Source organism: Callospermophilus lateralis, chromosome 1 (genome assembly GCF_048772815.1).
Source record: "Callospermophilus lateralis isolate mCalLat2 chromosome 1, mCalLat2.hap1, whole genome shotgun sequence".
NCBI classification, from domain to species: Eukaryota; Metazoa; Chordata; class Mammalia; order Rodentia; family Sciuridae; genus Callospermophilus; species Callospermophilus lateralis.
Window position 1 is genome coordinate 5,776,121 of NC_135305.1, and position 20,990 is coordinate 5,797,110.

The following is a 20,990-nucleotide window of genomic DNA, read 5'->3' on the forward strand; positions in this document are numbered from 1 at the left end:
AACCTAGTGAGGCCCTAAGCAACTTAGAGACCCTTTGTCTCAAAATAAACCACAAAAGGGGGGAATGTGGTAGGAATATGGCTCAGTGGTTAAGCACCCTGGGTTCAATCCTTGGTACAAAAAAAGCGGGGTGGGGGGGCAGGGGATATAAATAATGGCTCTTGATGGAAGCAATTCTGACTGTGAATCTTATTACACCTTTTTCCATGAGCTTCCAGACTTGTCCTCCAATGCCACTATGTGGTAAGGCTAGGGATCTTTTTAATTCTTAGTTAAGGGAAATGATTAGATTATCTTTCACCAGAAGTTCACAGATACCTCCAACTCTGGGAAGATGGTATCCAAATACCACTGGAATGACTTGCACTTCAATTGTTTTCTTAATTTCACACGTTCACTAACGTTTCCATAGGACTTAAATTTCAAAGCAGGTCTCCGGTTTAAAAAATGTGCCTAAATAAACAGAAAGAATAAAATTTCATTAAGCCAAACAAACCTTTGGTAATCAGATCATATCAAATCGAGCAGCATATATTTTCCACATCTGAACTAAACAAAGCAAACCAACCAACCTTCCCTCTGTCTAGGGAACAAAGCAGAGATACAGCATGGGACCTTAGATGACTCACCAGCTCAGAGGCTCAGGATATGCCATGATTCAGGATTTAGGAAACTGGGCCTACTTCTCAGGAGCCAAAGATCCCCAGCTGCCCACTGCAGTGCCCCCTTTCTCCTTCCAGGACAAAACCTGTCACTTCTGGGTCTCAATGGATACTTCTGTCTCTCTTCAGGATGGGGATGGTGGTTATTAAGGTGGAATGGACTCTGTGGGGAGCCAGCCTGGGTTCCAATCCTGACTCTGCCATTAATTACCTGTGATCTTGGGTGAGTTTTTTGCACCCCTGTGAGGTTGTTGGGAGGACTCAGAGCTTCATACATGCAAAACCCCTGGGAGAGGAGGCTGGCACATAGCAAATGCACGTCTGTATTGGTCTTCATTATCACAACTGGTCACTGTTTTGTATTTTAGGGTGAAGGCCTAATGGACATCATCAGTCCCATATTGAAGGATGCGTCCTAAGTAGACCCAAGCCTCTTTGGAAGCAAAACTGCTGCATTTTCATTTGTTATGCTAACGCCTGGAGCTAGTGTTGAGAGGGCCCCACTCACCCATGTTGGTGAGCCATGTGTACCATGTTGGATGCTCCTCTGCATTTCTTGACCACACCCAATGATGGTCGAGTCCTGGCCATCATAGTCTGCAGCTTATTTCCCCAGGGTGAAAATAATCTCAGAATCTTTCATAACTAAGTGAATGCAATTTAACACGATGGAACATCATTTTTTAACCTCTCATATTAAAAAAGTATGCAGTCGGGCTTGGGATGTGGCTCAAGCAGTAGTGCGCTTGCCTGGCCTGCGTGCGGCCCGGGTTTGATCCTCTGCACCACACACAAACAAAGATGTTGTGTCCGCCAAAAAAACTAAAAAATAAATATTAAAAAAATTCTCTCTCTCACTCTCTCTTAAAAAAAAAAAAAAAAAGTATGCAGTCTAATGTGGACCAGTATGAGAGACGGGTACTTCCATATATATTTGATGACAATGTAAAAGACAGCACAGCCACTGAGGACAGTTTGGGCATATCCATTAGCATTTAAAATGCATGAAGTCATGCATTAATGCTCCCACACCAGCAGGGCTGGGAAATTCTCAGAGCTGACCAACACTTGGTCCTGTCAGACTTTAAGTTTTTCCAATCCAAGTCCAAGAATACCTTATTGAGGTCTTCATTGATATTTCTCTAATTACAAAAGAAATTGAGTGTTATTATTTTCATAATTTAAAAACTTGGAATCACAGAAACATAAGGACTCTTACATGTTTCTGTCCACTTGATGGGAATGAGGTTGCCATGGGATTCCTGCCCTTCCTTGTTTGAGCATGGCGCCAAGGTCCTGGCGAGGTACTCATCCCTTCAGGAAATGCACAAATGGAGGGGCATGGCTGGGATATAGAAACCTTTATTGGCAGAAAAAGAGGTTCTCACACGGTCCCACGACCAGTGGCACTACAGCACTCAGGGATTCGGGAGTGGGGAAGGAGATCTAAAAACTTCCACCTGGAGATGGAGGAAGGGAGAGGCTATTTGCTTTGGGGTGAGGGGTGGGGCAATTCTTTGCACGGAAAAATAGATATAGGAGAAAAACAAGAATTTCTTATGTATGTTGGGGCTGGGGATGTGGCTCAAGCTGTAACACGCTCGCCTGGCATGCATGCGGCCCGGGTTTGATCCTCAACACCACATACCAACAAAGATGTTGTGTCCGCCAAAAACTAGAAAATAAATAGTAAAAAATTCTCTCTCTCTCTCTCTCTCTCTCTCTCTCTCTCTCTCTCTCTCTCAAAAAAAAAAGAATTTCTTATGTATGTTGGTTGATTTACTTCTGAAAATCTCTAGTGTCCCTAGAAATTAAAATTTTTTAAAATGAGGTGCAAATCTAGCAGCATAGAATTAACTGAGAACGGGACTGGAGATGGGTGGAAGAGTGTTGAAGGGGCACCGCTAAGTTATGGAAAACAGAAAAGAAGAACATTCAGATCTGGGAGCAACAGGAGGCTTCTTCTCAAGAAGCCCTGCCCTGGGCCCTGGTGCGTCCTCCCTGTGGAAGGTGCTCCTCACCTTGTGCTCATCCATCCAAACGTGCACCACTCGGAGGTAGTTCTCTACCACAGCTCTCTCCAAGTCAGGATCTCTTTTTATCTGGTTCCTAACGACATGTCCAACTCGAGAGCAGGGAATTATGTACAGTTGGCCTCCACACATCCAGATCTAGACGAAAGAAAAACAAAAACCATATTCAGGTATTTTTGCTAGGAATAGGCCACTACTGAAGTTTTTTGTTGTTGTTGTTTTACAAACATAAATCATAATATTTATTGTTCCTTATTTCACTTAATTCTTTCAACAGTCTTATAATGAAGATATTCTAATTATCCCCATTCTATAGGTGAGGAAATGCACATATGGATTGTTAAGCAGTTTGCACAACATGGAACACCGTTAAGGGACACAGACAGTATTCAAATTTATGAAGTCTGGCCAAGAGCCAGCACTCTGGATGCCAAGCAGCCCTCCTTTCTCATCCTAAATATTATTAGATGCAAGCAAGAGACAAGAGAAATGCCAGTCCTGATTGAAAAGTTAATAATCCATCCTTTTTTGTATCTACCACCTATGACATTTATTTTTAATGATTCACTACATGAAAGTAAGACAAAGTCATTGAAAATGAATATTAAAAGCACACATAAGAAAACAAAATTCACTTCTCATCCTGACATTCTGAGCTAGACAACAGACTGAGGCTCTGTCTCAAAACTAAAATAGGAAGAAAAGAATGAAAAGGCTGGAGTGTGGCTTAGTGGTTAAGTGCTCCTGGGTTTAAACACTGTCACCAAACCAAACAAAAAACATAACCCAGGACGTGTACTGAAACAAACACACACAACATGAAGATAACTGGCTTTTTTCATTTGATGTTATGCAAAATTATTTGAAAAGTCATACTATTTGAGCATTTGGGTGGTTTCCAATTTCATTATTAAAAAAATAGACGACAAAGAATGGGCTTCTGATATAAATTTTGTGCACATTATTTGTACATCTGGCAGCGTATCTGCCATGGCAATTCTGCTGACTGGAATTTAATGGCTCTCACGTGGTCCTCAGGTCACCAGTACCAGCATCACTTGGAAACTTGGTAGAAATGCCAATCACTGGGCCCACAGAGACCTCCTGAGCCAATTCCCAGCATAGAATCGCAGCCATCCCAGCCAACCCAGCACTGGCTGAGCCTCCAGGTGGCCAAAAAAGTGGAAGCAACACCAACAGAAACCAGCCATCTGGCTAATACCAGAACCACTCTAGCAGATGAGCTAGGAGGGAAAAAGCAATTGATTGTTGTTTCAAGCCACTGTGCTTTGGGATATTTGTTACGCAGCAAAACCACTGATACACAATACAGCATTTTTCTACTAATGCCAGCTTTATTTGTTTACTTATTTCTCTTTCCATTTAGCTGTTCATTCTAGAAACAGTGGCAGACAGAAATCTCATTCAGTAAACATCAGCAACTCACTCCCCTCCCTCACCTCTGGACAGGCCATTTCCCTGACACAGTGATGCTGGACTCCTTTGTTTGACATGCTTCAGCCAGGGAAATGCAGGCCCAGGTAGCTCATGGGGAAGCTTGGCTATTCCATGTGGTTTGGTTCCATCCATTCAGTAGGACAAGAACATGCCCTGAACCCCTGCTACTCCCAGAACAATGATCAGACCTCACAGACCCAGAAACCAGCGCCCAGTACAGCCAGCAGTTGCCGTTCCTTTAGTTACTGTTCCATAGTGCCTGGCCTAGAGACCGGGATTCAGATGGGAGGTTCAGGTGGCTCAGAGTGGAGGTTCTTTCACCCAGATGAAGAGAGAGTGCACTGTGCTGACCACCAGCATGACTTTCCAGGTGCAGAGTGGCTGAATGCCAGCCAAGTCTCAAAGGGCACCTGGGATGGGAAGTCTGAAGATTTAGGAAAGAAACCTCAGGACCCCTGCTCACAAGCAGCAGCAGGAGTTCCTGTGAAGAAAATGGAGAGCCACTGAGCAGTGGAGGGGACCTGGATCCTGGCTCTAAAATCCAAAAAGGCTTCTGTAAAAGACTGGTCTCTGGGATCAATGCTGCTGTGACATCCACTGGATGGAAGACCAAAGCAAACCACCAGGGACCAGTGACAGTTCCTGGAATGATGTCACAGGATGTTGTCTAATTAGACTGAAGAGCAAATGAGAGATGAAGATGTTTGTGCAAATGCACAGATGATTCCCAGGACAGACAAGGTCAGAGGCAGCTGCTAGTGTTGAGTTCTACAGCTATTTATTAACTTACATTTTGTTTTTGACAAGAGACCCCCCCCACCCAGCATGCTTAAAAGATATGGAAGGGCCATTGGGAATGGAGTAGTTGAAAGTATTGGAACAGGGATAATTAATACCTTTGAATAGTATAGCAGCTGTCGTTTTCTACCTGCAGGGAGTGGAATACTCTTACTTTTCAAATATGCTTGTGTCATTCACAAAAATGGTTTTATTCTGAGACCCAGGATGAGCTTATACATTATTAGGTGCTGAAAGGAGGAAATTCCTTCTACAGTATTCTCAGAGAGCAATATAGTAATATGAGGAATAGTTGTCCAAACAGAATAAAAGGTGCCAAAGGTTTGGGTGTTATAAAATCCCGCCAGGACCAGCAGGAAACACAAGAGGAGGTTGGAGAAGGAGCAATGAAAACAACAAACATGAGATTCCGCTAAGCAGAAGCTGGGAGGAAAAGAAAATGCTGTACAGATTCCTAGGTGCACAATGAGGGACCTGAAGATTTAGGAAAGAAATCTGTGTTTGAAAGAAATAATAAAAAAAAAAAAAAAAATGAAATGACCAGCCGAAAGAACGAAGGAAAGGGGGATGAGATATAATCTTAAACAGAAAAAGAATTGGAAAAAGAATACAACTACCAAGACAATGGAAAGAGAACCTGCAGATTAAAAGTAGATTAACTTGCTGTGCTAATCCATTCAGAATAAGAAAACGTACAGGGAGAGAATTTAATATTGAAAGTTTTCAGTTTTTGCAAGGAGCCCCATTCATTGTTGTTTGCATGTGACAATGGAGGGGGCCTGGATGTTCAGGGAGGAAAATTGAACATAATTACCACATTGTTTACATGACTAAAAGTCAAATTTGCTCTCTCTTATAAAAAGGTAACTATTTTTTTAAAAAAGTTCAAATTACCCTTAGTGAAATCTCCACATTTTCTCCTCCCCAAAAATTCATGCCCTTGTCATACTGTCCAATTTCGTAAAAATAATGCCGATTTATAGCAAAAAGCCCTCCAGCCATGGCAGGTGACCTGGGAAGAAGAAAAAAGATAGTAATCATGAGTTTTCCTAAAAATTATATTGAATATTAGTGTAACTTAGAAACTAGGAAGCAACTGTATCAATACTAACATTATCTTAACATCCAGCTAAGTGTGTAAAATTACTAAGTTAAAACTACAGTTACTTAAAAGTAGGCAATGACATTTACTTAGCTCTCACCAAATTATGTGAACATCGTATTCTTCGTGTGTGTTTCATTTGTAGTTGAGCTGTAGTAACTGTCCACAGTTTTGGGGCACACTGGTGTGTTCTGCATGTATAAACTGTGCAATGTTCAGGTCAGGGCAGTGAGTGTGTCCATTATCACAAGCAGTATCATGACTTTATGGCGAGACATTCAGAATTCTTTCTTCTAGCTATTCTGGAACATGCTATACATTATTCTGAACTACAGTTCCCTGCCTTGCCCTGCAATAGAACCCCAAACTTACTCCTCCTGACTGTGGCTCTGCCCTGTTGGCTGACCCCCCTCTTCTCCTGCCTTCCCCATTCCCTCCCTGGCTTCTGGGGTTCACTGTTGGACTCTTCACTTCCTTGAGATCTGTTTTTTTAGGTCCCTGTGAGATCCTATGGCGCTTGTCTTTCTGCATCTAGCTCATTTCCCTTGGTACAATATCCTCTGGATGATCTATCCACATGGTTGCAAATGAGTATTTCACCTTTTTATGGCTGAATAATATTCCATTGTACCACATTTTCTTTATCCACCCATCTATCAATGGCCATTTAGATTGATTCTTGGCTGTTGGGAATAGTGCAGATGTCTCTTCAGTGTACCCATATGATTTCCTTTGGGTCTATAGCCAGTAGAGGGGTCTATTTTTGAGGGATCACCATACTGTTTTACATAACCTATATTCCCATCAAGTTTCTCCACATCCTCAGCAGCACTCTGGAGACAGGGCCTGGTTAAATTGCTGAGGCTGGCTTCAAAGTTGCCATCCTCTTGCGTTAGCCTTCCAAGTCGCTGGGATTACAAATGTGTGCCAGTGCACCTGGCTCCTTTCAGTTTTTTTTTAGTCTTGGTTTCATCTTTGAAGGCAGAGGTAAGGTTGCTCATCAAGGGTAGGGTGTTCAGGTTGGCAGGTAGGTGGACTAAGGAAAGAAATCAAGATTTTTTTCTAGCCACTGGGGGAAAATGAGTGAATAAGGCTCTCCAGAGCAGCAGGGAAGGCATCAGCATGGGTTGGGGTTGGGGCACATCTTTAAGTTTTTGGCAGAATATGTCAGGTCACTCGGAAGAACAAAGGGAACAGAGGATGGTGTTGGTCCTGTGTCAGAGATGGGCAGAACTTGTGGCAGAAGTAAAGTGGCTCAGCCACCGTGGTGGAGGCAAGATAAGCAAATGCATAGATCAGAAAATCCAGGACACATGAGAAGGAAGAAAATTCTGAGGGGATAAAGGAGAAATCAAAAGACTGGTGTTCTGGATGGTGCCCAAGAAGCAGAGCAGAAAAGCCAGGCCAGGAAGACGCTGGGTGGTCCAAGAGAAGGATACCGTGTCCTGTAGTCAGAGATGAGAGCCCGAGAGATACCAAGGTTGCCATCATAGCTGACAATGTAACATAGCTAACTTTTGTATACACACCTACGTCTCCTAATAACCCCGTGAAGTATTAGTCTCCAGATGTTACAGGAAAGGAATCCGATGTGGAGAGGCTTGGTGACTTGCTGTAACTGAATTAGAAGAGAGGTGCAGGTAAGGACTTGCTGGCCTACAGAGTTGGAACTTTCATGTGATTTGAGACGAGGGATGAGTCTGGCACTAAGGTATCAGTAAGGAAGCTCTTCAGGACTGACCTCGTACATGCAGCCAGAAGTCCCAGCATTCAAAACAACGTAGTGAGAATTAATAGCAAATTCAGCTGCTCTTCCATTTTAAAATATATTTTCCACAGTGAACAAGCTAGGAAAACCAGGCTCATCTCAGCCAATGAAATCACATGTGAAAACACTTGGATAATGTTTTATGTGTGTATTTTCCTCTGGGCTAACTTGGCCTTTTGTTCCTGGATCAGCACCCAGGTTGCTCCTGAAGACAAAGCCCGTGTTCTAAAGAGGGGAGTCAGGAATCAGAGGCATACTTACTAACCCTGGTGGTTTTCCAAACTGGGATTCACATTTTCAATTGTAGAAACTTAACATCTACCAAAACCTGGCACTAAGGAGTTTAAGAAACAAGCAACAAAGCAGACCTTCATTAAGTCCCAGAAATCTAGGGAATATTGGAAAGTTTCTTTCTCAGATCCCAATATACACATGCCGTTTCCCCTTAACCATAAGAAATCTCACCGGATTGGTTTACTTGGTCCGTCTGGTCCTTCTACCTCATAAGAGAAAACTTTATCCCATTTAAATTGCAGGTTCCAGTCAAAAATGCCCCTTACAAGAGGAGAGGCCTTATATTCAAAGGTCATCTCGTCAATGACGTCTATCAGAGGGCACACTACCATCTTGGGGTTCTTGGAGATGGCCTGCAGCAGGGGCTCCAGCCAGACTCTGTTGACCTCGCAGTGGCTATCCAAGAACACCAGAACGTCCCCTGGGAAGGCAAGAACAGACTGACGCTAATCCACCTAGGCAAGACTGGGGACAACCAAACCCAAACAGGATGCAGAGAGGACCTGCAGAACATTCCCCCATGTTTGCCCTGGAGGAAACAGGAAACACGTACTTTATCATGTCCAAAAAGGTGGGACACCATGTGCTGTGGGTGTTCAGGGGAAGTTGGCGAACTGGGCTAAAGACTGGTTTGGGAAAAACCCTAAAGAAGCAGGTGGAACTGAGCTGGGCTTCCATTTTTAAAAGTCATTTTAGTCTGGCCTTCACTGACCCACTTAATTTAGCAAATTCTTACTGAGATGATACCTTCTCAGGCCTCGGATTGGTGGTTGTGATGCAAAGGTGCATAAAGCTTTTTACTCTGAGGTCAAGTTTTGTTTTGTCTTAACTTGGAGCCTCACCGTGGTGTTATTTATTGTGGTGCGGGGGATGGAACCCGGAGCCTGATACCTCCTAGGCCAGCACTCTGCTTCTGAGCCACATCACAGGCCTGAGTGCAAGTTTTAATGAGAGTCTGTTCTGCTTAGACAACATGGGAGTGGCCGCGCGGAAGCCAGCTCTGTGTCATGAAATACATTCTACACATTCCAGGCAGGAGGGACTTCCAATTTCAGCTACGTATTTCCCCAGGTTTTTCTTCCTATGGACAGCCCTCTTTTCCTTTCCACATTAATTTTTCATCAAGTTCTCTTACAATCTTGTTCTGGGTGAAGACCATCTCTGTAGAAGCTACTACTCCTGCTAGCCATAGAAAGTTCTTCCCTCTCCTACCTGGGTTAAGCCTAGGGGCAATGTCAGCTGCTGTGGCCCAACACTGTGCTTTTGGGAAGGAGGTGCTGACTGCTAGCAGTCCTTCCAGTTGTCCTGCAGATAAGGCCCTCCAGAGAAAGCCACAGGGACCAACTTAAACCAGACAGAACTGCCTGGCTTCCCTTCTAGGTGACCTAGAGTGAACTCTGCCCATTATAACCTCAATATAATGCCCAATTCCCCACCTCAGAGGCAATCCCATCTGCCGTGCGCTGTGCATGTGGCAATCCCTGCTTACACCTGGGGCACCTGGGGCGCCACTCCAGGGTGAGTAAAATTCCCTTGCTTCCTTTGTTTGAGGAAGCACTGCTGTCTGGCTTTGCACTCACCCAAGTGTGAACACATTGCAAGTGGTTACTGGCATTTCCTAGTTACCCGCAGCTACTTCCAAACCAGAGTCTCTGTTCCCATGGGTGGTGGTGTATGTGTGTGTGTGCGGTGGGGGGAACCACATAATCTTTCCTTTAGGTATATTACAATCCATCTGATCATAACATTCCTTTTCTTACTTCTTCTTCACTTTGCAAAATCCATACAAAGCTTCCTCGTTCTCCTTGGTGGAGTAAGCTACCTGCATTTCTGAAATGCAGTGTCCATCCTGTAATCTATGGGCAACTGGCCAGCAAACTGACTCCCACCAAAGGGATAGATAGCAATAAACAGTATGAAGAAAAAGAAGCTGGAGTAAGGATGACAGAGAGGAATGGGGGTTTGCTCTTTCAGACAGTGTTCCCCTCTGATCTGAGGTTCAGTTTGTGTTTTCGTTACCTGTTGTCAACTTCAGTGTGAAAATACTAACTGGAAAATTGCAGAAATAAACAATTCATAAGTTCTCAGTGGCACACTACTCCCAGGAGGGTGAAGAAATCTCACCTACCCCTTTCTGCCCACCCAGCACATAAATCATCCCTGTGTGCAGTGTATTCGTGCTGTGCAGGACATCTGCAAGCTAGTCACTGAGTAGCTTTCTTGGGTCTCAGATGATAGTTGTGATGTCACAGAACTTGTGTTCAAGGAACCCTTATTTTACTTAATGATAGCCTCAGAGCACAAAGGTAGTGAAAGACAGATGAACTCTGGAAACACAGTCCTTATGAATGCATACGGTTCAGTACTATATGTCGATTCAAGTCACTGGGGGTCTTGAAATGTCATGTGGATTAAGGGTGAGGACTGTATAAAGCTGGCTTTGACACTCAAATGGACTACATTGTGTTGGTGGTTTGTATTGAGTTTTGGATAATGAGTATGTATTATCTTTGTAGTTAAGAGAACATCTCCACTGATCAGTCCAACTTAGAAAAAGAGAATTAAAAAAAAAAAGAGAATCAAATTTACTTTTATTTGGGCCTTTCATTCAACAAGAAGGTATTTCCTGCTAGGGAGCAGGGACATCCAATTACAGTGTGGACTGATAAAATGTCCTTAAAAGGGACCTATCTTCTTTTCTCGTTTCATGTTCTACAAACACCCTGTGATCATGCAGGTTTGGCGGGAAGCTGGAGGAGGAGGCGCCTCTGGGGAGGTGCTCAGATCTCGCAAGGCTCAGCTGCCCAGCAGTGTTGGTGGCTGATGCCCTTGGCCAACCACGGCTACTGAGTGTGTTGTGATGACCTTCTGCGTGTGAGGGGCTCACATCTGATCACTGGTCCATGTGTGGTTCCCCTACCTGGATCTGGAACCTCTCTCATTGGCCCTGGGACTGTGCTGCTTAGATCACCCTTCAGGAGAACCTGTTGTGACGCGTAGATTGGACACCTCCATGTTGCCCAAGTTTTGGGGTCTACTGCGGTTCAGTCAAGGTCACGTTCCCCTCAGGGCATTCCCAGAAAGTGACTGAGCACAGTGTGTGTGTGTGCATGTGTGCGTGTATAGGAAGGGGACCCAGAGATGGGTCGTTCCGGCCATTCAGGATCCTTCAAGGCAACCAGCCCATTAGCCTCTCTGAGAGCCACGCTGCAATCCCAAGCTCTTCAGTGCAAACCTCCCTCCATCCCTCTCTTCCTTCACGTGTGCCAGGACAGAAACCTGAACCCTGTACAGGTGTTTTCCCACTGGGTGGCCCACACCGAAAAGACTCAGAATTTGTACCCAGGGAAACTGGCATTCAGGCTTTTGTAAAAGAATATCTTCCATTTGAAATATCATAACATTTGGAAGCAGACCACTTTCAGAGCCAACAGAGGGTCTAAGGCTTGAACCCGCTGACAGAGGGAGGGTCTCGAGGATGGTTTTGGTATGGGAAGATAGAGCTGCAAGGCACACTATGGCTCGTGTTCTGAGGGATGTCCGTACCTGAAGCATGTCCTGCTCCAATCATTCTGGATCGAATCAGCCCCTCTCTCTCCTTGTTTCTAATTAGTTTGATCTTCCCCCTAAAAATTTCCAGGTAGCCATCTAGTTTTTCTTTCAAATCATCTAGAAAAATATCCAACACCTGACAATTTATAAACGGCAACTGTAGAAATTAAAACAACTTATCATCATTATGGACTGGTTCCTAAAAACAGTACTATTCCACAAAAGTTTTGACTTTAAAATTTTGTCTTCTGTAAGGGAGAGAAAGACAAGTGATTCATCATCAAAATCACCAATAAAACACCTCTACTTTAATCAATCACTATTAAAATTCTAACAGAAAAAGTATGAGTTATGGCACTTTGCTACTCATCGACCAGATTGTACTGTGATCAGCTATGCTTCTAACCCTGTGGTGACTCTTGGGCAAGTTGCCACCACACTCCAGTCCAGTTTGCTCATCTGTGAGAAGGGATGCCCACCACGTTCCTCTAGTGAGAGGAAGAGATGGCCCCGCACAGAACCTGGCACCTAGAAGTCACTCAATGTTAGAGGCTAGCATGGTGACGTGAGCGGAAGCTCCGATGGGTGGGTGGACACAGGTGTGGTAGAGTTCTAGATTCCTCAGCCCGGGAGCATGGATGTGGAGCTGGGATCAGTGGGAGCAGGTTCAGTGACCGTGGCGAAGGCAGTATGTCCTTCCTCTCTCTAAAGATGGCCAGGGCCCTGTCAGAGGCATCTCAGTTCAGCTCTCTGCAAAACTCTCTAGCATCCAGGGCACAGGGGGATCTGCGAGCCAAGACTTGGGGCAGAAAAGCACAAAACTGGCAGCCTAATCACTGACCCAAAGTGGCTGGGGCTTGGACATTTCAGAAGATAGTCATATGTTGTTGGTTGGCAACCCACAGGGACAGGGTGGTAGGAAAGGTGGAGGGCATCCATTGGCAGCGTCCATGGGAATCAGACAGGCTTTGGTTCAGCACACTGCCCGACCATCTATGACGCAGCCATTGTGAAGTAAAGGCAGGGACCCTGTATCAGTCCTGAGCTTCATCGGGACCCAGGCCCTGGGCCCTGTGTTTGAGGTTTTACTGGGGTCCAAAGCCAAGGTTGAGGAGGAGTAAAGGTGTCTGGTCTGGCAGCACCCCCAGGTCCTGGCCCTCAGCAGTGACCCCTCTAGTTTCTTATGAAGGGGATGGAGTGCACCATAGCAGTTCAGACTCAGTGGGGTGGGTGGACTTCCCGCCTAGCCTGTTTCATGTTGGCCATGTGGCTTCAGCATGCCTGGCTCACCTACGGTTTGTACTCGGTTGTAAGCAGACAACTCATTTCAGATTCTAAGGGTTTTTAACCAGATTTGGTCCTTAAAAACCAGTATGCATGGAAAACAAGCACTTAGCTGAGCTGGTCCAATTGGAATGCTCCACATGAAGGGCCGGGGCCAGGTCCTTTCCCTGCACTGAAGCCTCAATAGCTCCCCATATTTTGGAGTGACCTTTGCTTAGAGGCCATTTCATCCTGAAGTGATCTCCAAGGACGAGGCTGGTGCTCCCAGGCAGGCTCTGCGGAAGCCCATCAGGACAGGGGCCAGGTCCTCCAGATCTGCCATATGCACTGATGGCACCCGGCACAGTGCCTGCCTAGGCACCCGCCAAGAGCATTTCTGGGTGAATCACTCAAGTGTCCCGAGGGAGGCTGCACCTTTACGGCAGGTCAGACAACCCATGTTCATCTTACCATACTCGCTATGGTCGTCCACCAAAATAATCTCCTCCAGGAGGTGGGATGGGGTGAGATATGTGACACTGGACACTGTCCGGAACAAGACATGAAACTCCTCATTATAGAAGCAAATGACGACGCTGGCAGTGGGCAGGTTCACTGGGTATTGTTTCCCCAGACATCTGCAGGAATAAATGATAGGAAGAAAGTGACTCATCCAAAAGCCGCGAATGCTTTGGGGCCTCCTTCAGACACCCTTCCCCATTTCCACACCACCACCCTTTACTCCTCTATTGATGATTATGACAATAGGACGACAGTAATCTCAAAGTGCAAAAATTAAGATCCAAACCTTTCCTTGACTTCTTACATCATGCTAAGTTTTGGGGATCATGTCCCCATGATTGCTCTGACACTGTTTTGATGATCTTAGTTCTACTCTAAATATAAGCACAAATTATATCCTCATTTTAGCTTTAATTGTAAAAATGAATCATTGAACTCATACACATGTTGAAAGGGTCCCACTAAGTTTATTTATACTGTCTTCACAGAAAACTCATTCTACTTTAGTTTTACATTTGTGTTGACTGGTGTAGCAAAAAGTGCAGTAGATTATGGTGTAACTGAATTTCTTCTAAGTATTTGACAAAAAGGTTTTATTTTATCTTGTGCAAATGAGGGGAAAACAGAACTCCAGTAATGTGCGTTATTGACTGTTTTTGTTTGGATGGTTATATTACTATTTGGTTATATTTTGAAATATTTTGGTTGTAAATTACAGAAATCCAGTTAGCTAAGGAGGTACGTTGTACGGGACCCAGTCATAGGAAGGCAGCTGGAGCCTCAAAGAACTAACGCTAGAGGCCCGTCTGGACAGGCCTTCCCTCTCCACTCTGGTCTTTACATCTGAGACTAATAATGATAAGGAAAGCAACATACTGTCCATCAAAGGGAGGTTCAGTAAGTGACAGATGTGCTTGTGCAATGTTCCTTCTGTGACTGTGATTCTCCTCTGCAGTGGGGTGTGTTTCCACCTGTTCAACTCCACAGAGTGGGAGATGTGCTCGGCACCAGCTCATAGGCCAGCACCAAGGGTAAATAAGAGACTTTTCTTTAGCAAGATCCAACTTTATAGGACAAGGGGTCACGGGCTCCGCCTGGCTCAGGGGCCAGCCCTGAGCTAATCAACTGGGGCAGCCAGTGGGATCAAATAGAAAATCATCGTCCTCCCTGCAACCTTGTGAAGAGGTCCATGCTTCCTGGGGACAATCGGGAAAGGAGGCCGTGAGGAGGCAAAGCTCCAGGAGCCCTGGACGGTGCCTCCAGGACAGTCCAACCCTGAAGGCACCATCAGAGGAGAGGCCTCATCTGGACCAGGTGGAGATGGGCAAGGTGTGCTTGCTGAAGGGAGGCTGGAGACGTGCTCAGGGGTTGGAGACTCCACGAGACGACAGAGGCCAGGAAAGGCCCCACAGAAAGGAAGAGCCAGCAAGTCATCGGCACACTCGGCTGAAGCACTGAGGAGACGTGGCTTTGCGTGAGCATGCAGAAGAACCAAAAGGCCTAAGCTGCAGTCGGATTACTGAGTTATGAGAAGAAGAAGTGGGGAGGGCAGGAGGGAGAGAGGAAGAGGCCGTGAAGCCAGGCTGAATTCATGGAAGGTTCTTACTAAGAATCAGGGTGGGTTCAGGGTGAACTTGCGCTGCTCAAGTCACATCTGCAGTATTAGGTTCAGTCCAGGGTGTGTCAGTTGAAGCAAAGCTAAGCTCTGTCCCTCCAGTAGGATGGTGGTGAAGGAGCCTGAATCCTGTCATATGAGGACAGGTGACAGGCCTCCAGGAGAGCCTGGTATGTGTGTGTGTGTGCGCGCACACACACGCTTCTCTAAAATTAATCAACAAACTTTGCTGTGATATTTCTTTCCAGAAAACTTTTTTGATCTGAATAAATTAAGGGTAAAGTAATTTGGACATAGCCTGTGTTTGGTCATCCTGGTGGGCCGATCTGCTTTTAGCCAATCATTGAGATCCACACAGTGTACTTAAAGCAGGACCCTATGGTTGAAGTGAGTCCCTGCCCCCAGCCCTGTTGAAGTCCCAATCCCCAGGTCATCAGAACATGGCCTGACTTGGAGATGGGGTTATCCCAGAGATAATTAGTAAGATGGGGCACTGGGTGGGTGGGCCCCAGTTCAAGGTGGCCATGTCCTTTTACAGAGTGGAGATTTGGATACAGTGACTCACAGGCAGAGGGGAGACACTGTGAGTAGACAGAGGCCAGAGATGACCATCTGCAAGCCGAGGAGAGAGGCCCTCCATCTGGAATCCATAAAGAACTCCCCAAACCCAAGAATAAGAAAGCAAATGACACATTTAAAAATGGACAAAGATACTTGAACTTCAACAAAGGAGACACACAGATGGCAAGTGAACAGATGAAAAGATGCTCAACACCATTCCTCAGGAGGCAGACACTGGAACTTCTAGTGCTCTGAGGAGAAGGCACAGGATATGCCTGCGCTGGGACCAGGTCAAGCACACACCATTAAGATCCAGCCTTTGCATTTCCAAGTACTTACCCCAGAGGGAAAAAAATCATCTTGCTACACCAAACTTGTCTAAGAATGTTCAAACCAGCATTGTTTCTAATAGACAAAAACTGGCAACAATCAATGGCTTATCAACAGGTAGTAGAGCAATAAGCAAATCGTAGTGCATCCCTAATACTCCTCACAGCGAAGAAGACTGACCCCAGGGATGAGCAATGTCATTTCCAACGTCTTTCCTCCATAAATGTTAACACAAGCACATATATATACGTGCACAAAGGTGATTATTACCTAATAATGAAAATGAAGAAAGATTCTGAATGAACAGTGTCATGTTAAATCCTAAGAATCTAAGAAGAGAAAATGAAGTTCAATTAGTAAAAGGAAGGAAATGATAAAGACCAGAGCATGCATAATTCAAATAGAGATTGGGAGAGGAATAGAAAAGATGAACAAAACAAAGAGGTGTTTTATTGTTTTTGTGGTGCCGGGGATAGAATCCAGGGCCCCGTGCATGCTAGGCAAGCGCTATACCACAGAGCCACATCCTCAGCCCAAGAGCTGTTTTTTTGAAAAAATAAACAAAATTGACAAACTTTTAGCTACACTAATAAAAAGAGAGAGTAGACTCAAATAAGTGGAATCAGAAACAAAAAGGAGACCTTCAAGTTGACAACACAGTACAAAAAGAATCACGAAACTACCATGAACACTACAGTCAACAAATTAGATAGTCTAAAAGAAATAGGTGAATTCCAAGACACAGACAAGCTACCAAGATTAAGTCAAGAAGAAAGAAAATCTGAATAGACCAATAACGAGGACATGGAATCAGTAATAAAATTCTGCAGTTGAAGAAAATCCCAGGACCAGATGGCTTAATACACAAATGTTTCATGTTCTACCAAACATTGGAAGAGCATGACCTTCTCAAACTCTTTAAAAAAAAAAAGAAAGAAAGAAAGAAAAAGAAAGAAAAGGAGGAACACTTCCAAACTAATTTTAAAAGGCCAGCATTACCCTGATAACAAAGCCAGACAAGGACACTACAATAAAAGAAAATTATTGGCTAATATTCCAGATGAACACGGTTGCAAAAGTTTGTAAAAATCATCTATAAAATACTAACAAAACGAATTCAATGGCTCACGGTATTTCACACTATATCTACAGAATGAGGGACAAAGGTGATGTGATCATCTGAGGGGGGCAGAAGCTGCACTGGACAGAATCCTACATCCCTTTCTGACTAAAGAGCCTCTCAGCAGGTTAGGTATGTGGAAAGCACGTACATCCACCCTCCACAAGCCCACGGCACACGTCCTACCAGACAGCAAGAAGTTGAGAACTTTTTCTCTAAGATCAGGAACAAGATAAGGATGCCCATTCCTGTCACTTTTATTGAACATAATAATAATAACAATAAAAGATAAATTAACAAAAGGTATTAGAAGCAGAAAGGAAGAAGTTACATTGTTTCTGTTTGTAGACAGTATGATCTTATATGAAGAAAATTCTAAATACTCCACCAAAAAATTGTTAGAACTAATAAATTCAGTAAAGTTGTAGGATATAAAACCAACATACAGAAATCAAGTCGCTTCTGTATACACTGACGATGAACCATTCAAAAAAGAAATTAAGAAAACAGTTCTATTTACAACAATGAAAACAAACAAAAAACAACCACCAAGGAAAAAAATTTAACCAAGGACATGAAAAATCTGTGCATTGAAAATTACAAGACATTGATGAAAGAAACTGAAGACACAAATGAAAAGATCCCCCATGTTCATGGCTTAGAAGTATCATCTATGCTACTGAAATGACTATAGACTTAACACAATTTCTTTAAGTATTTCAGAGACATTTTTCACAGAAACAGAAAAAAACAATTGTAAATGTTATGTGCAAACACAAAAGATCTCAAACAGTCAAAACAATCTTGAGTTTAAGAAATAAAGTCGGGACACATCACATCACCTGATTTCCAAATCTGCTATGAAGCTAAAATAATCAAAATAGCACCACAGGGTCATGAAAACAGACACACAGGCCAATGGACCAGAAGAGAGATACCAAGCTAAGTCAATGCATTTATGGTCAATGAACTTTCAAGAAAGATGCCAAGAATGTGTCAGAGGAAGTACAGTCTCTCTAATAATAATTCGTTCTGGGAAAACTGATATCCACACATGAATGGAATTAGACCCTTATCTCAAACCATACACAAAAATAACTCAAAATGATCAAACACTTAAACATAAGACCTAAACTACAAAATGACTAGGAGACAACATTGGCACGGGCTTTTCTTTAACTACCACCCTGCAAGAACAGCAACAAAAACAAAAATAAACAGATGGGGTGGTATCAGACTAAAAAATCTTCTGTACAGCAAAGAAATTAATCAGCAGGGTGGAGAGATGACCTACAGGTTAGGAGAAAATATTTTCAAATCACATGTCTGATAAGGAATTAAAATCCAAATCATGCAAGGAGCTCAAACAACTCAATAAGAAAACAAATGATATAATTAAATAACTGACAAAAAATCTGAATGGACATTTTTTAAAAGAGGGCAAACAAATGTCAATAGGCATATAAAAAATTGCTCAACATCACTAATTGTCAAGGAAAATCAAATTAAAGGTACAGTGAGGCCGGGTGTGGTGGCACACACCTATAATCCCAGCAGCTCTGGAGGCTGAGGCAGGAGGATCGCAAATTCAAAACCAGCCTCAGCAAAAGCCAGGTGGTAAGCAACTCAGTGAGACCCTGTCTCTAAATAAAATACAAAATAGGGCTGGGGATGTGGCTCAGTGGCTGAGTGTCCCTGAGTTCAGTCCCCGGTATCTACCCCCCACAATAAAAGTACAGTGAGAAATCACCTCATATATGTTAAAATGGTTGTTATCAGAAAGATGAAAGATAACAAGTCTGACAAGATCTGGAGAGAGAGAAACTTGTCCATCGTTGGGAGAGGGCATGGTCACTGTGGAGAACAGCAGGACCTGGCTATTCCACTTTGGGAGATATATCCAAAGGAGTAGGAAGTCAGTGTATTGAGAAGACAGCTGCACTCCCAAGTTCACCATCAAGATGTGGAATCAACCAAGTGCCCATCGATGAAGGAATGGCGAAAATGTGGCATATGCCTGCAACAGAACCCTATTCAGCTCCAGTGAAGAAGGAAACCTGGTCGTCTGCAACAAGCGTGAGCCTGGAGGACCTTATGCTAAGTGAAAAGAAGCCAGAAACAGAAAGAAGATGCCTCATGGTCTCACTCCTGTGTGACAGGATTGAACTCACAGGGGCAGAGAGTGAGGGGGAGGCTGGGGAGGGGTAAAGGAGGGAGGTGGGAAAATGTTGGTCAAGTTTACAAATTGTCAGGAAGAATAAGTTCAAGAGAGCTGTTGAATAGCATGGTGACTACAGTTAATGTAACGTGGACCTGAAAACTGCTAAAAGAGTAGAATTGAAGTGTTTGTTTACCCATGCAAAAAAAAAAAAAAAGTGTATGAGATAGTATCTGTGTCAAATAGCTTGGTTTAGCCTTTCCACAATATGTGCGTGTGCATATTTCAAAGCATCATAGATGTATACGATTTTAATTTTCAATGTAAAAAATTTAGATTAAATTTTTAAAATAAAGACAAAACTGAAATCCAAGTTCTATTTAATGGAATAATAATGTGGTTACTACAAGAAGGGCTGGAAATTAGCTTGGACTTTGGGTAGGGTAGTCATTCCTAGTGTTAAAGGGTTTCTTCTCCAACATTGTGGGGTTCTTTGTTAGAACTGAATTTCCTACTAAATAGGTTAACATTTTAAATACCAAATCTGCCAAGTTTACTTCTCTTTTAGACAAATCTCTCTAAACTTTCAGCTTTTTCTTAATAAATAATAAGTGGTAGTGGAAGGGTAGCAAAGGCATTTGTACTGTTTCAGAGAAGTGGCTATCCCACTTTGGGAGATACATCCAAAGAGTAGGAAGTCAGTATATTGAGAAGACAGCTGCACTCCCAAGTTCACGATCAAGATGTGGAATCAACCAAGTTCCCATCACCCCATAAAGAAATGATGGGGAGAAAATCATAACTCGATGGCATTCAAAAATATTGACCCATCCTTTGTGGATAGTTAAATATTCAGTTGATTTAAAAAATTGTCCTCTAAATTCAGACCAAGTTCTATGGCTTAAGTACATTTATCCTTTTTCTTTATGATTTCCCAGATAGGCTATGTCTTCTGTGCAAAGGCTATATCTCTTGGGTATGTCGTATCACCAGGGCCACTTATATGTGGTTCAAACATTTGTGGTGCCTACAGGTCACTACAAGACAACGTGGCCCCACATTCCCCTGCTTCCTGGGACTTGGAGCTTATCTCTGTGTTACTGGTAGAAGTCTGTATTCCTTAACTCAGGGACTCTTCTTTTGGTTAAAGGAGAATATCAGACCCCTTTGCTGGAAACCATATCTAAATCATATCTAAATGATATGAAAGAGGTGTTAATGTATAGATGCTACAAGGTGGAGTTTCAGTTTGGAATGATGGAAAAGTTGTTAAAGCTACTGAATTGTACATTTAAAAATGGCTAGAAGTTAAATTTTATATGGATGTTACCACAAATTTTATATTGAGGATGAACACACCTTTGGCCAGAAGCCCTTACTGGTGACTGAATAAAAAGAACCATGAGCATCTTAATGTTCAGAAACCTCTAGAATGCATGCTGCGCCAATGGGGACCATATTCTATACACTTTGGACTCTTGAAATAGGATCTTGACACTGTCTAGCTCCCCGTCCTAAAAATAAGAATCTGCACTACTAGACTTCTATTATGCTGGAATTAAAATCTGGTTAGTTAGTATTTTTAAAAAAATGGAGAAGGAACATACATGGCATTTCTGCTATCCGGCACATCTCTCTGGTAGCCCAAACTTTTGCTGACTATAATATTAAGTCCATATTTTAAAAATCCACTAGTAAGTTCTGGGTCTGAAAAGTTAAAATTGTTATCTGCAAGAAAAGATAAATAGAGACAC

At 43.4% G+C, this 20,990-nt stretch overlaps 1 protein-coding gene across 1 annotated transcript in view; it reads right to left on the reverse strand.

Annotated features, from left to right (window-relative positions):
- Positions 1–297: 297 nt before the first annotated feature.
- The window catches only part of Galntl5 (polypeptide N-acetylgalactosaminyltransferase like 5), a 77,247-nt gene continuing 56,554 nt past the window's right edge, over positions 298–20,990 (reverse strand). Inside the window, exons 4-10 of the mRNA XM_076842496.2 lie at positions 20,844–20,964; positions 13,402–13,568; positions 11,662–11,784; positions 8,287–8,536; positions 5,846–5,963; positions 2,684–2,833; positions 298–453 (exon numbers count right to left, since the gene is read on the reverse strand). Of these exons, the coding sequence (XP_076698611.2) occupies positions 298–453; positions 2,684–2,833; positions 5,846–5,963; positions 8,287–8,536; positions 11,662–11,784; positions 13,402–13,568; positions 20,844–20,964 (1,085 nt within the window). The remainder of the gene's footprint in view (positions 454–2,683; positions 2,834–5,845; positions 5,964–8,286; positions 8,537–11,661; positions 11,785–13,401; positions 13,569–20,843; positions 20,965–20,990) is intronic.